The sequence below is a fragment of the Phaethon aethereus genome, assembly GCF_964289735.1.
Source record: "Phaethon aethereus genome assembly, chromosome: 26".
Lineage (NCBI taxonomy): Eukaryota > Metazoa > Chordata > Aves > Phaethontiformes > Phaethontidae > Phaethon > Phaethon aethereus.
In genome coordinates this window covers 4163444-4182261 of record NC_138602.1, presented here as the reverse complement: position 1 = coordinate 4182261, position 18818 = coordinate 4163444, and the positions used below count along the sequence as shown (strand labels likewise).

The window sequence follows — 18818 nt, the reverse complement described above, 5'->3', positions numbered from 1 at the left end:
GCTCAAGTCACTAGGAGGGAAGCAATCCTCCTGCCATCCGTATTCCAGGGCATATCCTTGGCTCGCCTCCATAGCACAGCCTGCTTGGAGAGCTCTCCTCCTGTCAGGGCTTTCCTGGGACTCATCTAACTCCTGTTGCATAAACTCTGGAAGCATGTTTATAAGAGAGGATTAATTTAGGCACAGAACCTTCTCCACCCTTGACAGCAAAGGCTCAAAAGGAGCTTTCTCCATTTCCAGGTGAACAATAAACCTAGAGACTCACAGCTCAGAGTTTATGTAACGGTGAAGTTTGGGTGGCCACTGTTGTCAAGATCCCAGTGACTGCAATCACTCCTCTTTGTTTTTCATCCCTGCCAGACTCCCAACATCACATCTGCAAGACTCCGAAACCGGAGCTGCAGAAACTCTCCTGCATCTGTACTCTTGACACACACCACAGCGTCCTTCCCTCGGAGACTTTGTACCACACGGTGTGAGGACACATGGGAGGAATCAGGTGGGAAAGGGAAGCAAGTACAGGGCCACCCCGGCCGCCCACCTTCTTCACAGCTCACGTGCATGTTTCTAGCAGAACGATAATTCCTTGTTCTGAATTAAAAGCAGAATTCCTCCCGCTCTTACTTTCTCTAGTAAGAAGAGCTCTCGCTCCTCGATTTCATCACAGCCATGGAAACCACCAGACTTTTTGTGTCTACTGCACAATGAAAAGACCTCAGACTTCCTAATAATTTCCCCATCCTTCCTCTCCCTGGCTTCAGCTCATCCCTTTCTTTAACCACCATCTTTTCTTGCCTTTTCTTTGGATGAGCCTGTTTTGTTTCCTGCCACGTGGTGGTGCTGCAGTTAAAAATACCACGGACATAACCTAACCAACCGCACCTGACCATGAGATGGACCCAGAGCTGGTCGGGCGCCAAAGCGTATAGATGGTGAAGCGTCAGTTCATGAGAAAACGAGAGGAGCAGCCAAATATTCTCAGATCCTGGCAGCGGCTGCAGCTCGGACTGAGCCCTGACAGAGCAGCTCGCGCTTCTGAAAAGCGGGCACGCCACTCTGGCTACACGGTGGCCCCGAAGCTCGCTTTTCAAGAGCCCTGTCAGTGACTTGTCAGGAGACCACGCGCTGCTCCTGGCTGCAATAACAGGAGCGAGTGATATCAACTATCAACCCAGCCACCCAGAAGCAGCTTGCAAAGGTTTCAGCCCAGCATAATCCAAATATAGGCACTCTCAGGCTAACAGCTGTCACGCAGCAAGTCCCAATCCAGATCTGATCACAGACAGGCCATTAATTTTAATGAACATCTCAGAAGCCTGCCCAATTGTTCAGCTTCAGTTCAAGCCACCACAAAGGGACAGGCAAAACGGAGCTCTGCTGCCCCGAGGCTCATGTTAGCCTGGGCAGAGTGTCCCTGAGCAGCCCAGAAAGCCAAAGGAGATGTCACAGAGTCCCAAACTCATACCAGTTCCTCAGCCACCTTGGAGTTTTTCTCCAAGAATGTTAGCAAGACTCAAGAACACAGTTTCCTCATGGAAGGGCTGCGAAACAGGGTAAAAGTTACTATAACTTATGTCCAATCCCCACATATTTATGACAGAAAACGATATGCCGAGCCATACACTCGTTTCAACAGCTAGCTCCAACCCCTTGCACTCCAGATCACAGACCTCCAAAGCAGTTGTCCAGAGCAGAATCACTCACACTGGCAATGATCTCAGAGTTCCCAGGACCACAGAGAGCATGGCTCCAAGCTCTTGGTACACTGGGGATCAAGGACTGTCTGTATCCTCTCAGGTTCAGATATTTTTTTGTAAAGCAGCATGCAGGAATGCAAACAGAGCCTCTGCTAGGAGGTTCCTCAGACAAGAATAACAAGGCTTAACTCTGCCTCCTCTGGTAATATTTGGGTTCTCTCTAAATATCCACCAAGCCCTTGCTCTTACTCAGCTCCCTGCTTCCTCCTCCTTGCTGTGACACCTGAAAAATGTTCACTAACCGCTGGGGCCTGTGGCCCTTTTCAGTTCCCCTCCAGTTGCCCTGCAGGGAAAATTGGCTTCTTGCAGCACATGTCCAAGGGCAGCCAGTTCTTTTATGCCCCAGGAAAGTTTTACTGACCTTAAAAGCCTCTGAGAGACCCTTACTGGAGAACAAGCATTGCTTGAGGATACAAGGTAGAGAAAGAGAGCAATTCTCTAAATTCCAGAAGATTTTCCCTGCCCACAGACAATCCCTTGGGAATTAAAATGTTCTTCAGTGCCCGGAGTACCTGCCCCAAAGAGGAGGGACAGGACTTGTCCCTCAGCCAAAGCCATGCAGCAATGTCACAGTGAAAGCAGTGGGAGGACGGAGTCCCATGCAAACCAGCAAAGGAGCAGCTGCCATTCCTCTGCACTACTTACATCTGAAAAGCAACAATCTCACCCATGTGGCTTCTGGGAGGCACCATTCGACTTTTATGCTAGTTAACAAAGTTTTGGATGTTCTAGAAATCCCTGTGCCCATGGTAGGGCAGATGCTGAGCCGAGACATTACTGCATCCGCAAAAAACAGCCTAAAGGATCCAGCTTCACACAGGCAGCAGGGATATTTGCTTGGGCAAAGCAGAGCTTTGTAGGGAAAAAAAAAATTATTAAAGGAAAAGTTGACCTAGAACCCTCCTTGGGGGAAAGGGGCAGGAAATGGTCAAGCGGCCAAAGAAAACGAGGATAAACTATTGCAGGATTTAGAGATCATTTAGACTATCTGGAGAAACAACCAAGCCAGGCCAAGCTGGGTGGCAGGGTACAGTCAAGCCAGGCAGAAAAGTGAAGCAATCCATGAGGCTGATTTAAGCCGAGGAATGGCCGGCCTGGGCCACAGGGGAGGCCGGGGAGCGGGTTACAGCCAGGCGGGGTCAGAGCCAGACAGCGACAGCCATACTCACTCAGGCACTGCAGACCACTTTTATTCACAAGAGGTTTGGCACACAGTGAGCAGCTGGTGCAACTGGAGAAAGCCCCTGGCACAAGCTGGTGCCTATTGATCTCTTTCCACCTCTCTTTTGGCTCCTTTGTCTCTTTCTCCTTCTCTCTCTCTTTTGGTTGCTCTTTGTTCTTACCCTGAAAGGAGAGAAAAACACAGCTCCGTTACAGGCTTCGCACTGCCCACACATTCCTTTCCCCCCTGGTAAAAACGAGCACGCAGAATGCTGACGTGCGGCAAGTACGGTGGGCACCTTTGTGCCCGAACCTTTGGGATGGTAGTGCTTTTCCCAGATGCCTTCCCCAGGCTCGGGACGGTCCCTCTAGGCTAGGGTCGTGCGTGATGAAGGGCAGGACGCAGCACCGCAGCACGCGTCTGTGCCTCTGCAGGCTCTCCTCCTTGGTGCAGCGGGTGATGCAGGCAGTCACCCAGCCGCAGCACTCTCTCCTGGTCTGCACGACTCATGCTACGAGAGCAGGAGGGCAGCCAGAACATGCCCTGGAGCAAGGGAGGCTGAAAGTCGGGGATCGCTCTCTCCGGTGCATCATACTCTGCTGACCAGTATAGAGGCCCCAGCCATCCAAAAGCAATCCAACTAACTGGTCCCTGGGGTCAGGTCCCCTCTACTATTTGAAGAATCCAGCAATTCCTTCCACAAGTTCAGCATCTCTCTCTCACCTTATCCTTCTGCCAGGACCCAGTGACTCGGCTCCGCAGGGAACTCAGACGTCGCATTACCTTCGTGCCTTTCTCTGCTTTATCACTCTTTCCACTGTCCTCATTTCTGAAACAAGACCGAAAACATCTAATTAAGGGGAAGTTAACTGGCCAAGCACAGTTCAGGGGGATCGCTGATGAAGTTCATCTGAAGCATTACTTTAGGACCCCATCTCTGAGCTTTCCATCTCCTGGAGGATCTGGTTTGGCATCAGTCATGTAATTTATTAATGGGACACTTGCAAATAAGGAGCTGAGCTTTCAAGTTATTTGTGCAAGCTCTGGCTGCCTCTGTGTTTTTGTTCAGTGCCATGCACAACGAGGCCCCGATCCCGGCTGAACCACTGGGGATACCAGTGTCGCGCACATGGTATTAGCAGGGCCGTAGAGCTTAGACGGAGGGGGGCTCGAAATCAGTCTGCTCTGGGAACACGAAATGTGTGGGTTACTGTCTGTCTCACTTACTCATTAGACAGGAACTCAAACCAGGTGAGGTTCTGCTGGGAAGAATCGCTGCCTTCTTGCACACAAGCTCTCTGCTTCGCCCTGTGTGGGGAGAAGACATCAGGCACACAGCAAAGAATACAAGAGGAGAACTTTTGGGTCGGTGGAAACCCTACTTTCACTGGAAAAACACGGTGGTTCTGGTACCCTGGAGATTTGCCCCTCAGGGGACTGAGTGTCGTTTGCCAGGGGGTCCTAGGCAGACCCCTGACCTCCCCACCCACATCCCTCTCCCAGACACACTTACCCATGATATTGTTTCAGCTCTTGAAGTACCTGCTGGACAATCAGCCTGCCAGCGATGGGGCAAAGGAAAAGCCAGAGATTAGAAAACGCCCTTGCAAAGGCATTCTGCACCCCACAAAGCATCAGGCGCTGGTTTACGACCAGCTGCTCAGCTGTGCCCCAGCATGGAGCTGGGATCTCCTTTGCTCTTGCATCTCCAGTAGCTCAGATATAGTAGAGAACTTCAGCCATCTCAAAACAGCCAGGACTGACAATACCTACACGTGGTCTGGGGACACGTGATCCTTCTCCAGCATCTCCAGAGCAGGGGGTTCAACACCTGGAACACAAAACACTCTCAGCAGGGATCCTGCTCTGCCTTTGAAGAGCACCATGTTGCAAGCTATGCAACTGGACCCCATTAATCTTGCTGGGCTCCCACTCTGCCGTTAATGGGGAGGGAGAAGTGCTGGGAGCAGTTAGGGAAGAAAAGGCTGACACTTCTGTGAGGGAGGGGAAGGCTGCATCACTTTTCTGTGTTATCCCTCCCTTTTCCAGTCTGTATTACATTAACTTCTGAGGATTCTGCTTGCAGCTAGAGGGTAGAAGCCGATACTGCCCCAGAGCCCCTGCCCACAACAGCCAGCTTCCCCTCCACTTCCCAGGCTGTGCCCTTAACAAGTCTGTGCGTTTTGCCCCAGGGCGGTCCTCACAGGTGGGAGAGGTTAATGGATTCCACCAGCACAGAGAAGGCCAAAATTAAGTTCACAGGAGTGAGGGTGCCTCTGTTTTTCTAAGGCTCTTCAGGCTGCAGTGCAGAAACTCCAACCTGGCAGCCTTGCCCCAAAGCCTGCTCCCCTGCCAGCTGCGCACGGTGGGTCAGTTAAGGACACCGCTGTCAGAAGAGGCCTCCACACAGACCGTGTTTGCCCCATTCTTTGGGGTACAGGAGAAAGGGCACATTTAAACCCAGGCAGATGAAGCAGGGCCTTTTGTTCCTAGGAAACCATTTTTGCCTTGTGTGAGTGACCGATGCAGCAGCCACAGAGAGGTTATACGGCAATGTGTCACGGGGGACGGGCACGTCCAAGCTCAGACTATGCTGTTAGCCAGGATCAGACTCAAAGTCAGCTTGACTGACTATTTCAGGAGCTCCTGGGACCATGTAGAAGGGAAGGGCAGAGGCTGTCTAGGCTTGCAGAGGCTACATCTCCAGTTTTTAGTCTTCTCAATCACAAACACCTTGAACTCATTTAATGCCATATCTATAGTCTATAGTAACCTTCCATGGCCGGAAGAGAAGTGTCAAAACCGCAAGGTGTCTGAGGGGACGCAACCGTCTCACAGGCTGCCGGGACGGACTTCGACCTCAGTCTCTTCCCGCTGCTGCCACATTCCTGGAGAAGTAAAAAGTCATGGGTGACTTTGGTCCTTTGTGCACCGAGGGAGCCACCATCGGGGCACAGCATGGCTGACAAGGTGCAAGGCAGGGAATCTCGATTTAAGTACCAGTGATCATCCCCACCTTCCCACAGCCTCCTACCCTCCATGCCCACCCTGAGAGCCCGAGGGCAGATTCCCTTGCTTGCGTGGTTTGATACCTGTGGTATATCAGAGCACAGGATTAGATCAAGACCCAAGATATCGCTGGGAACAGGCTGACTCGTCACCCCTTCCCTCTCTTGTTTTGTCAGGGCTATGATGACAGGACACCATAAGGCCCAGCTGTTTGTCGGCTTCAGTTGTGGGCTCCAGGGAGGCTGGAGCGAGTGACATTTGTGGCTGAAACTTTCTCAGGCTCTTCTCACTTTTACAGGGTACGTAGCACTGTGATACAATTGTCCTTTTAATATTAATCGAATCCAACAAAATTCCCCAGAGGAAAGCAGTGTGAAAGGATGGGGGGGTGACACCGCCGTCTTCAACTACCTAGCAGAGGATTATAGAAAAGATGGAGCCAGACTCTTCTTAGAGGTGCACAGCGACAGGACAAGAGGCAACAGGCACAGGCTGCAGCGAGGGAAATTCCAGCTGGATTTATGGGAAAAGAGGGCTGTGCATCAGCCAGCTCCCAGGGCCTGTATCCCACAAGAAGGGGCAGCTTGTCCCAGAGCAGAGAAAGCCCATCCTTGCAGAGATTCCTGCAGACCTCCTGGCATACCGGGTTCAACGCTGGCATCGGAGGAGTCCAGCCTGCAGCCGACACCTGCGTGTGTTGACTTCTGCACCCCCGGCTTGCCCTGCTGCCGAAACGCACACAGCCCTCGCACACTCACCGCCTCCTCCTTGCTGACCGTGAGCTTCGGCCGCAACGGTTCTATCTCCACTTTGATCACCGTGCCACCCCCGACGCTGCTCCACGTTTCCAGTTCCCCTTTGGGCGGCTGAAGGGACACGCGAGGCTGCGGGCAGGACTGGCTCCTCTCCTCCACGTCCTCCTGCTCTGGGTTGCTGCCCATCTCTGTGGCGTCCAGGCTGAGCCTAATTCAGGGAAGAGGAACAAGCCAGTTTAGCAGACCTGTCCCATTGTGCCAGACACGGCACAGCCCCTGCAGTGTCCTGGCCTTGGGTGGACGGTCCTAAAGAGCTCATGCAACTGGGATGAGGAGGGTCACCACAGCAGGCACATGGAAAAGGAAATGCCAGGAAGTGTCAGCCTGGACACCAAGTCTCGAGCCTGTAAGAGACAGCTTCTCTGGCTGCCATTAGCGAGTCCACGAGCTCCTTGGTCACTGGACGGCTCTCGCTGATCATTTAGCAACTCCGAGGCTGTGCAGCCACCCAGACAGCAGCCTGCCTCAGCTGCGTGAGAGCTGCTGCCCTGCTAGCTGCCATGTCAGGAAAGTCCCTCTGGGCATTTAGAAGTGGCAGATGTTGACGTTTATCGAATCATCACTGTAGCATCATGTCAAAAATTCTGCTCCTACCGGGGCCCAGCTTTGAGGAAGGGAAAAGCAATCCTTTTCTGGCAAATGAGGGGTGAACCAGCTCCCCCAGTGCCCCACGGTTTCCTGAACACCAAGTACTGTCGTGGTGCCAGCAGCATAGGAGCAGAATGATGGATAGGGCTCAGTGGAAAATCTTACTCTCTGCATGGGTTCTGTCTGCAGATCACTGCCACTTCATTCCCGCTGCCAGAGACAGGCTTCAGGAAGCATTTGCTTAGGGGACAGCGGGGTGTATTCCCCTTCCCTGGCCCCGTGCTCACACATGCTTCATCACGCATCGAGGGGACCGAACACGTCCCTGACGCGAACAGCCGCCCTGTGCCGCCGTTGCTCGTGTGCCTGTTACACAGCATAAACTGTGAACGATCCGTGGCACACGGAACGACAATAGGTCTGAGAACCGTAGTCTGAGCTCGGTAAAGAACTGCCAAGATTTCAGGCTGAGATAATTTTAGGGTACCTTATAAGGAGGAGAGATAAAAATAGTCCTTGCTGGCTTGCACCTAACTCCCAGCCATCCGGGAGATCAATACATTTGTCAGCAGGGAAAGCATGCATGGAGGAGCCTGGAGCCCAAGGCGTTCATGTGGCAGGAGCACAGCACGGCCGTAACGCCAGGCTTGGGAAGCGCTCCCAGCCGGAGCTCAGCATCATGCCACAAAACAGACTCTCCTCTGCAGCCGCGGGGAGGACAGAGGGCTGGAGGACACTGCGGTGATCGCAGGCACAGGCCCCAGCAAGCCAACTCGCAGTCAAGAAGAAGAACGATTCGACAGAGCTCTCTTACTCCTGCCGGGGTGGGCAAAGTTCCCTCTGAGGCAGAGGATGGAGGCCGTCAGGGCAGCTGATGCTGTTCAAGGTTCCCTCCAGACAAGCTCTCCCCAGATGAGAGATCCTCTTCCCAGTCCCAAGACTGGGAAAAGAGGGTCTTCCTACTGCCAAGGGGACATTAAAGCCTCTTGCTGCCCTAGCATCTGTTCCTCCACATCCCACCCAACAGGAGCAGTAGGCGTCCAGCTGCTTTGGCAGATGCTGACGAGGGAGGGAGACCACCCGGCAGCGGCTATCGCTCAGGGCAGTGTGACTGCTCCAGCCTGATGCGGCGTGGTGTGGCTCTATACATCAAATATTGCTCACAGTCCTGCTGTACCTGCGCTTGCAGTCCACCGGGGACAAAGGGCTCTCCCAGCTGTGCCTCCGAGAAGTAGACATAGATCTCACCAGAGGGGGGAAGGACTCCTTGGCCTCCTGCGTGTCCAGCTCTTCGTCTGCCTCTGCAGGACTCTCAGAAGTGCTGGTACCATCTTCCGGCACCGCCGCACTGGAGCAAATGTGGCCTTTGTTCAGAAAGCGGCAGTCGGCCTCGCCGTAACGTACCGAGCAGGAAACGGGATTGGAAAAAGCAACATCCACAGACATTTTGTTCAGAGCCCCTGGTCTCTCTTCCAATAAGCGAACGGCTGACACAGCCTGGGTTGCTCGTTCCGGCTGCGCGGCCGTCTCTGGCGCTGTTTTGGCAGCTGGTGGGCTCAGGAGTCCCAGATCTCTGTAATACTCCGTGCCGTGGAGAGCGGAGTCTGAGAGGAGATCCTCTGTGCTGCTGTGCGAGTCCGCTGCTGGGACATCCAGCTCCGTGGAAGACGAGTCCTCCTGCAAAGACAGCGGCAGCTTAGCCCGCCTGAGAGCCTTGCACCCCTCCTGCTGAGCGGACACCTCCCATGCGGGGCTGGAGCTGCTTTTTTTCCCATCCCATGGCAAACAGCCCACCTGCAGCCGGCAGGGCCAGGCCTGCAGCTGGGTTTCTCAAACCAGACTTTCTGAGAGCAGCACTTTCCTACCGCACCTTGCGGCCAGTCCTGCTCCAGCCCCAGCCGCTCGGCTCCTCCAGTCCCCGAGGCCCCTCCGTGCCTTATCCCCCCTGACACCGATACAAAGCACACAGGTATGATTTTTCCCAGCAGCAGAAGCAATATAACCTTGTATTCTGTGGTAGTCCGGATCGGTACCCCTTTCCCCCATTCTTACTCCACCACAGACCCCTCTGAATATGATGCTGACCAGCCGGTTTGCTGACCCTGGCTCCTGCCTCGCACGGTGGTAGCGGAAGGAAAGAGGACACTTGCCTTTTCTTCAGCCATGCTGGTGCAGAAGGTGTCATCCTCAGCAGTCGGGGATGGGAGGAAGCTTTTGGGGTTGTGGTAGTCCAAAGCAGGGGTGCTGCGGTCAGTGAATTCCCCTAAGCACGGCTTGCAGTCAGACCCTGCAAGACAGAGAAGGCCACGGCACGTGAGCAGATGGCCAGGAGGGATGTAAAGTCAGCCATGCACGGAGGGGCGGCATTAGGCATGGCCGAAATGCTCCTCGTGGCCCTCTGCTCCCTCGCCCCTGACAGACGGGCACCGGCAGGCAATCTCAGGACGTCGGCAGCCGTGATCCTGTGGGAACCTGGTGCAGGGGTCCCCTAAGAGCAGAAACGTCACCCCTCGAGCCACGGCACGTGCCAGAGCAGAGACCAGGCTCGCATCGTGCCAGCCAGCCACTCGTAGGGTGTCCTGCGCTGCAGAGGCTGTTTCCAGAGTAAAACAGAAGAGTTAAGCACATTTTGGTGGCTGTTACTGACATTATGGACCTTTAAAGCAGAAATCTATGAGTAAAAATACCGACGGTGATTTTACCTTCATCCGTAAGGAATAAAGCACGCCGCTGGGAGGTCAAACTGGAGGCACATTAGTGACTCCAGACAACACTGAACACGCAACAGCGAGACTGCGGCATTCTCCCGGTGCCGGCTCACCCGTGTGGGTTTTCGCCACGCAGGTGTGCTGAGCGAGCGTGAACCCGAGTGTGTGTACACCATCCGATAACTCATTGAGAAACAAAACCCAGGTCTGGACGTGCTACACGATACAATAGATCGTCCAGCTGACTGAAGCACATTCCTATGTAACGAGACACGCTGTAAACGTTAGCCACGATCTCTAAACCATCGCATGACTCACGGAGGCCTTTTATTCCTTCGAGATGCACACAGCTGAGGCGAACGGAAAAAAGCCAGGCTGTTGGCTGAAGCACGGTGGTGGATCTCTGAAGATGCAGAGAACAATAGCAAGAGACTGTAAGCGGCCATATCTATCCAGTGGGAAAAAAACAGCAAGAAACTGCTAGAAACCCATCATACTCCAGGAAAACCAAGTATAAAATACGAATATGAGGACGATATTGTTAAAAAACACACTCTTGGAAACCTTGCATCCTGCTGTGGATTTTAATGCTATGCAATGCAGCCAGAAATTGCACGGTGCCAGCTAGAAAAAGGCAGCAAACGTGAGGGAGAGTTTGGAGATTTGTTCCTTGGATCCTGCTGCACACTGCAGATGCCAGATTTTCTGTTCTAAGGAGTGTTTTTTGTGTTTAAATGTGTGTGGTAATTTCACGTGAAGGTCTATAAGTAATAGAGAGAGAACGCGCTCTGGGGAGGCACTATTTTAATTAAGGGTCTTCTAACTGTAAGAGTGGGGAAAACTTGAAACAGGCTTTCTGGCAAGGTTGTAGAATTTACTTCACAAGACATTTTTGATTAATAGACAAACTCCTGCCCAGGATGTCCTTGACCAACATCTATAACGCTCTATCTGTAAAACTGGCAGAGGTTTACTGAGCTATCGAACACCACCTTTTGCTTTCCTCAGATGCGCCTCGATTGCCTCTGATCAGCTTGTAATTAAAAAAACAGTATTTTGAAGTGAATATGCATTTGAACCAGTGCAGGTTTTGGCATGAGCTTGTAAGAAACGGAGCAGCCAAAGGTGTCAGCGGGCAGTAAAAGCCGCCGAACCCCCAAACCAGGCTGGGATGAAGGCGAAGGAAGAACGGACCCACGGGGAGCAACCAGGTGGTGGGGAGGGTCCCAGGGGGACCGGGACAAATGGTGCTTCCCCTCATACAAGTCCAAGGAAGGAAGGAAGAGGAGATTCCCTGCCCTCGCCACCCCTTGCAGCAGCAAACTCACTGCAGAGGAAGCAGGAAGGCCCCGAGGGGGCTGACCAGCGCCGTGGCCTGACAGAGGCCAGAGCCCTGGGCTCTCTTTTAGCTAAAACAAAGAGGTTTTTTTCCTCCCGAGCAGGGTCCGGCCGTCCTGCCCAGGCTCCAGCCTGTAGCTCTGAAGTGGATCCCTGGAACAGAGTCAGCTCCTCGGAGGCCTGGAAAATACTCCCCGTGCTCTGCCTGTGCCGTGCAGGGCGCAGGATTTGGCCAAGACATAGGCTACAGCCAACAGATCCCCTCCAGGCCCACCCGACGGCTCGTATCCTCCCGGGAGACTTCAGACGCTCCCGTTTAATATGTGATAAATCAGGTTTGCAGCCAGCCTCCGGCGAATTCGGCGGCGTACGCGGGACTACAGCGATGGGGAGGCCATTTTAGGCAATGTGTGAGCACCAGCCGTGACGATTCAGGGCTCCCCGCATCTAACGGCTCCGTCGGTCGATGCTGGGCTGGCACCACGTGTAGAGCCGAGCCGTGCGGACAGCTTGGGCAAGGGGAGGCTGCCGGAGGGGCTCACGGGGGAAAAAAGTGCTTTCAGGCATCAGGTTCTGGCATGATGAGCAAGGAGGGACCAGCATGGAGCATGCACAGGAGGGAGGCGGGTCTGGGGAGCTGTGAGCATCCCTGTATCCAGGATCGAGGTGGTCACCCATGTATCAGCAAACACGGCGAACTCCGGAGCCCCTCAAGTCTCCTGGACTCCGCGCTCGAGGCTGTTGGGAAGGACCCCTGCTCCGTCTAGCCGCGGCATGGTGGTAACGGGATGGGGCATCTCGTCTCCCCCGGCACGGCAGACAGCAGCGTTCACCTTTACTCAGCTGAAGCTGCAGACGGGGTGACAAAACGACACTTTCAAGAGCGTACGCTGCTTGCTTTAGGAGAGCACTGAGCAGATTAGGTATTGGAGTTGCTTAATTCGCCTCTGGCCGGGAACCATAAAAGGTTATTGCTGCAGGGAGCAGCCTCATCGGAGGAATTCCCAGGGCAGAGCCGGGGGGAAGCCGTGCTGGCCGGGCCAGGCCGGTCCCGGCACACGAGCCGGGCTCCTCCGCACCGTGCCAGAACGTCCTGGCAGGCGAAACAGGAGGACTCCAGGCTCCTGCCCGGGGAGGAAGGAAGCGGTGAGAGGCGTCCGCTTCATGGGACAGGCTGGGACTGTCTCGGGGGTTTTGATGCCGTGGGGACGGTGGGATCCAGCTGAGCTGGTTCGTCTCCCAGAATAAAACTCCATGTTGCTGTTAAGTGTGTGCAAGGCCACCGGGAGCCCAGCAAAAATATAAATACTGCTATTTCAGACCTACAGTTGAGTCCTCCCTCCTGCAACTGCCTCTGCTGATTTCACTTGGCCAGGCTGGTCACTGGAGACGCACCATGAGGGTCACAGCAGGAGACAGCACCAGAGCGGCCAGCGCTGGAAGAAGCTCTGCCGCCGTGGCCCGTCCTCCCGTGCCTGCTCTGCCGCTCGGTGCGGGGTGCTGCAGGTCCCCGAGCCGCCCTGGAGCCAGGCTGAGGCTGGCAGGGAGAACACCCGAGGAAACACGGATGTGAGCTCTCGCCGCGGGGGTCTCATCCTCCAGGCATCAAGCACTCGCTGCATTTCCGCTGGGGAAAGGCCGCACCAAGCGCGGCAGGACAAAGGCACGGGTTAGTTCGGCTACGTGAAACGCTCACGGGAGGAAACGAAAGACCAGAGCATCTGCTGGGAAACCACGGGGAGCATCACAGACAAGAAGCAAGAAGTATTCCGTCTCGTCCTGGCTCCTGCCCTGCTGACCCCGTGCAGGATGTCCAGAGCTATGGGGTGAAACCTCTGTAAAGCAAGCGCTAAGCTTTCCGTGCCAAAATGGGATGAAGTGCAGTCCCTCGCCTGGTCTGGGCCCCACATCGTCGGCCGTTGGCAGCGGTGGGGATTGGCTCATGCGGCCGGGGCTGGAGGAGGGGAGAAGATAAGCCGTCCTACACCACAACATACTGTGCAGCGAGCTGCACTCTTATCGCTGCGTTCGGGGCCTCGTTTTTGGGCATGAAGGGCCAGGGGAGTGGGGAGCCAGCGCAGTCCTCAGCTCCCTCTCAGCTGAAGGGTCTCGGCAGAGCTGAGAGGGGTTTGCAGCCCCGCTGATACTCTCCCGGTCACAAGGAAGAGTCACTGTGCAGCTTCCTCCAGTGGCTCTGCCGGGCACCGAGGGAAGGTCGCACGCGGGCCGGCGAGTGCCGCGGTGCAGAAGGCCAGTGCCGGGAATGGAGCTGAGCAAGACCCAAGTGTTTTGTGCCCACAGCACGAGCCCCGGTGGGACAAACTGCTCTGCAAGCACATGCTGGAGGGAGAGGGCTTTACTTCCAAAGCAGTCAGTGCTTGCGAGCACCATAAGGCTGGTTTATTTATTATAGAAATTAGCCCACCTGAGCCTTCCCAGTGAGCCCGTAACCGCCCCAGCAGGCACGGCAGGAGGGAGGCTGGAGCGGGGTGTCCTAGCCGGGGCGCAGGGGAGCTGCTCGGGGCTCACCACAGATCAGAGCCTGCACGACCCAGCCTCCTGCTCTGAATTAACCTTCCTTTGACTGTTCAGTTTGGATCGTGGTCTCCTGAACATCCACATTGGAAGAGGACAGGGAGCAGGGGGAATAATAAGGCAGAAAGAGTTTTCAAGAGCTCTAATGCCACAGATAAAGGTACCCGAAAGCATCAGCCTGAAGACAGTGTTTGCAGGCAAGGACAGCAGTGTCCAGCTCCTCCGGGACCGCAAGCGTCCGGCTTCCCAGGGCTGTCGCTTCCCTCATTCCAAGTCACGGCACTGCGTGCAGGAATGAGGCCAGCTCACACCACTGCTGGCATTTCCCGTCCCTGCTGTCAGGCACCGTGAAGCCCGGCTGGTGCCACCCGAACCGCCACGGCTCAGCCTGTGCTCTGAACACGGGGGCTCCACTCGTCAGCCCTCCCTGAGAGGCTGGAGGAATCTTTTCCCCAGCATCTGCTCAAACACTGGACTCTCGACATACGGCTCAGCCCTCGCCAGGCAGCCATGGAGAGAGCTGTCTGCAAACACCGCAACCTCCAACTCGCTGGCAGCAACCAAACAAATTTATTACAAAACCAGAAAGCTGATAATTAACCCCTTACCCAGCTCCTAAAAGCATTAACGTGCCTTGAAAAGAAGATGAAATGGAAGGAGAAGCATTAACCAACATTTAGGCAGTGTCCCCTGCAGAGAGGAGTGGGGTGCACCCAACACCAAGCCCTGCCCGGGGTCCCCAGCGCTCGATGCTACCTGCTCGTGTGGGATGGGCTCTCCCGACCCCCCTGCAGCAGCCCAGCTCCCGACGCACGGCTCAGACCGTTCTCCCCGCACGCAAGGCCGTTACCTCGCTTAAAAGACCATCTCTTCTTCCAGCGCTTTGAAAACGATGGCCAGGAGTGGTTGAGCAGCGAGTCTGACATTGGGGAGCCCTCCGAGCCCCGCGCAAGGTATAACCCCGAGCAGGAGACGACAGCACGGAGCACGGCAGAGCTCAGCGCGGTCTCAGGCAGCACTGCAGGCTGCAGCCCAGGGGCTGCCAAGGGGGAGTGGAGAAGCCAAGTGTTTTGTCAGAAGTATCAGCTGATGGAAGCTGTAGCCAGAGAGAAATTCCTGGTCTCTGGCGTTCCCACCTGTGTGACGGGTCAGTGACTTCCTACAGCGGGGCCCGGGGATTAGTGGTCCCGGAGCACACACAGCCCCCAAATGCTGCTCGAGGCTTGCAGATGGAAACAGAAAACAAGCTGTTAACACACCATAACCCCCTTCCCCTCTCTGCCAAAACCGCCCTGCTCCATTCATGACTCTCACTGTCAGCCTGACAAACCACCACCGGCAGTTCTGCCGGGACCGAACCTTCACCTGGGTGAGAGTCACCTTTGCCATCAACGTAGGGTAAGAGTTAAGACCACAGGCTTGATGTTCGCACCTTGGCATCATTTTCGAGTGCCGTGGCAGAGCCCCTGCAAGGGAAGGTGCGAGACTCTGACTGTCTGCCACATCAGCGTCATCTTGCAGCCATCTCAGCTATCTCCAAACTGCCCCAAGAGACCAAACTCCCCACCTTGAGGTCTCCAAGCTCACTGGTCCCAACTGGCACCAGCCCCACAGCCCAGCCCAACTCCAAACTTTGCTCCCAGCCCCTCGATTAGGCTGATGAAGCCGAGTTTTACCCCTGTGCAGCTGCTGGGCTCTTAGGCCAGACTGAACCTTCTCCCTGCTGTTCAGCTCACACTTAGAATCATAGAAACACAGAAAACTTTGGGTTGGAAGGGACCTTTAAAGGCCATCTAGTCCAACCCCTCTGCCGTGGGCAGGGACATCTTCAACCAGAGCAGGTTGCTCAGAGCCCCGTCCAACCCAACCTGGGATGTGTCCAGGGATGGGGCATCGACCACCGCTCTGGGCACCCTGGGCCAGGGTTTCACCACCCTCATTGTGAAAAAATTCTGCCTTAGATCTAGTCTAAATCTGCTCTCTTTTAGCTTAAAACCATCACCCCTTCTCCCATTGCTCCAGGCCCTGCTAAAAACTCTGTCCCCATCTTTCTTCTAAGCCCCTTTCAGCCCTGGCCGGCTGCAGTAAGGTCTCCCTGGAGCCTTCTCGTCTCCAGGCTGAGCCGCCCCAGCTCGCTCGCACTTGCGGCCTCGCTGAGCGGAGCCCAGCCCGTGGGAACGGCCACAGGCGCCCCAGGGCACGGAGACCATGCTCCATTTCCCTCGCCCGGCCACAAACCCCAAAGCATCACCTGCCCAGCACAGCCCTCCCCACACCCCTCTGCTGCCACCTCCCCGACAGCATGGGTGCCCAGCCCTGGAGCAGGCAGTTTGGAGGGGGATTTGGGGACCCAAGTGTGGACCCCTCTTGTGCCCAGCCCAAAGCCAGCTGGGGGCAGTGCCAAGGCGTCCTTGCAAACCTTCAGCTGTGGCACAGCAGCAGGAGCCGAGAGCAGCACCCGTAGGGTGTCCAGCCACCCCAGCGCCGTCCCAGCGCCAGCCATGGGGACACGCTGCGGGTTAAACCCCGACCTCCCCTCCTCTTCGCGCGCGGCAGAGCGAAGCTCCTTGCAGGCCGAGGCTCCCCAGCGTTTCGCTTTTGAACGCGTGCAGGGGGGAGGCCGAACGAAACCCAGCACTTGGACTTCTGGCTTCAAGACAAGCTGCTTCCTCACGAGGCCCTGAGGAAGATGAGTGACAACCCCGTTGTCGTGGGATGGAGCTCACGCAGAGAGCGACTTACCCTGAGGGCTGAAGGCATCTCTCTGGCGGGCTCCCCGTGCACGCTTGCACCTGACAGCCCCGGCTCCTTCTCCAGCTGCTGGAGCGAAGCGAGAAGCGGAGACTCATCGGGGAAGCAGCAGCCGTGCAGCTGGTTTGCTCGTGGGGGCCTCTGGCTCAACCACCTCACCGCTTCCCCTTTCCGACGGCACAAACCAACCCGCCTCTCCCACGCTGCATCCCTGCGACGGGGGCCCCGCTGCCGCCCCGACGCTCGCTCCCACCCTCGCGGTGGCCGGGGCTCCAGGAGGGTCCGGCAGGATCGCCCGGGGGTGGTGCACCCCGAAGCGCCCGGTGCAGGGGCCCGGAAAGCCGCTGAACCAGCGATGGCTGCGAGGACAGCAATTGCGGCAAACTGCTTCCTGTTCCGTTCAGAGAAAAACCGCTCGGTGTGTGCCCCGCGAGCCCGGCGCGCACGGGCTGCGCCCGCAGGCTGGTTGCACCATCGCTCGTTACCCTCCTGCTGGCGCAGCGAGGCCTCGCGCAGGGCTCCTGTTAACAAGCCCTTCGCCTTCGGTGTCGCGGGTTGACCTTGGGCAGCAACGGAGACCCCGAAGCCCAGCGGGTCTTACACGGGATGAAGCGACAGCAAAGCGCAGAAACCCCTGTGCTGGCCACAGTCATCCGTGCAGGTGAGAGACAGACACCTCAGCTCCCAAAGCCAGCGGGGTGAGGGACGAGGCAGCGACGCCCCTGCCCTCGCCGCATGCGCTCCGGCCGGCAGAGCCCCCGGCACGGCTGGTCGCTCCTTCCCAACGAGCCCCGTGGGCTGCGGAGCACACGCTCCTCATCCCACCGCCCCGAGCACGCGCCGGCCCCAGCCAAGCCCTAGTCAGAACAAGATTCGCTCACACTCCAATTACTCAGAGACCGCAGCTTTGGCAGCGCTTGGAACAGTAATTACCCCGTGCTCCAGGAAACCACAAGAGCAAAGAGGAATTAAAGTTTAATTTCGCTCAAGTCCACAAGAGCTCGATTAGTATCAGAGATCAGGGCTGCTCCTAAATACCAGGCAGCTGCCCCGGCCAAGGGGGTGGTGAGCTGTCTTCAGCTCAGACGAGGACAGGGTCTTCTCCTCCTGCCCCGTGTCTGACACAGTTTGGGGGTGACCGAAGTGGAGCCGTGGAGGCAGCCTGGAGGAGTGATGAGGGGTAACGGCACGAGGGCTGGCCGAGCCTCGGCAGCTTCTCCACGGCATCCCAGAGAGCCCAGCAGGCAGCAAACCTCCCGTGACAGCAAGTTCAAGTTTTGTGGCTTTGCTTAATTTTGCATTTTAGGGTCCCCTGGAGAACAAGCCTGTGCCAGAAGAGGCAACTCCAAAACGTTTTAAAATACCAGTTTGTTTCTCATCGCTCTCACGGCAAGAGAACTCCAGCTGGGCTTAGGAAAGGGCTGGAGTCCGGCTGAGCTCCTTGGGGTGCCCGATGGGCGCGGGGCGGCGGGCAGAGCTCGGCCCGCTCTGGTTGCCTTGTCCAGTCCCACGTTCGGAGGCACTAGGTGGCATCAAAACCGCACGGTTTGTGTTCAACCAGCGACATCATCTCCCTCCCAGCCCATCCCAGCCCTGGGCTGAGGAAACAGTTTCTGGAACTCGTCGGCAACAGGGGAAGAGTGCGGTGAGGAATTCACCTTGACCCCTCCAAAAAAGAAGCACTTTTTGCAAAAAGAAAAATCACGCTACTCGTTTTTATAACAATTCGTTGCGTGAGCGTCAAACGATACCCCGGGTCCTCCCGCAGCGGCGGGCAGAGCTCCGCGCCCGGCCGGAGCAGCCCCAAACCCAGGGGCAGGGAAGGACCATTGCCAGGGCTGAGACGTGAAGGGCCAGGGCGCTGGGCAAACCATGCAGCGGCTGCACAGAGCCGCGGGCGAGGAAATATTAAGGCAAAACTATTAATTCCACCAGCTGCACCATCCCGCCCGGCCAGCGGCAGCTCCTGCGGACGCGGGCGGTGGCAAGCCCAAGGCTACGAGGAACGATGCAACACGGAACGATTGTGCCGAAGGGGAGGGAAGCAGGATACCTTAACCGAGCAGCTCAATACAGCGAAAGGAAAACCAGCAACAGTAAGTCCCCCACCTCGCCGGCGCAGCCCATCAGGAAGGAAATCTCACCTCTGGTGAAA

The 18818-nt window shown here is 56.1% G+C and overlaps 1 protein-coding gene across 1 annotated transcript in view; it reads right to left on the bottom strand.

Moving 5' to 3' along the window:
- The window catches only part of ARHGEF18 (Rho/Rac guanine nucleotide exchange factor 18), a gene marked incomplete at both ends in the record, with an annotated part of 45750 nt that extends 30912 nt beyond the window's left edge, over positions 1-14838 (bottom strand). Inside the window, 10 exons of the mRNA XM_082011114.1 lie at positions 2927-3101; positions 3643-3748; positions 4147-4227; positions 4433-4477; positions 4693-4750; positions 5693-5807; positions 6687-6891; positions 8509-9008; positions 9482-9618; positions 14763-14838. Of these exons, the coding sequence (XP_081867240.1) occupies positions 2927-3101; positions 3643-3748; positions 4147-4227; positions 4433-4477; positions 4693-4750; positions 5693-5807; positions 6687-6891; positions 8509-9008; positions 9482-9618; positions 14763-14838 (1498 nt within the window). The remainder of the gene's footprint in view (positions 1-2926; positions 3102-3642; positions 3749-4146; positions 4228-4432; positions 4478-4692; positions 4751-5692; positions 5808-6686; positions 6892-8508; positions 9009-9481; positions 9619-14762) is intronic.
- Between the last annotated feature and the right edge of the window lie 3980 nt (positions 14839-18818).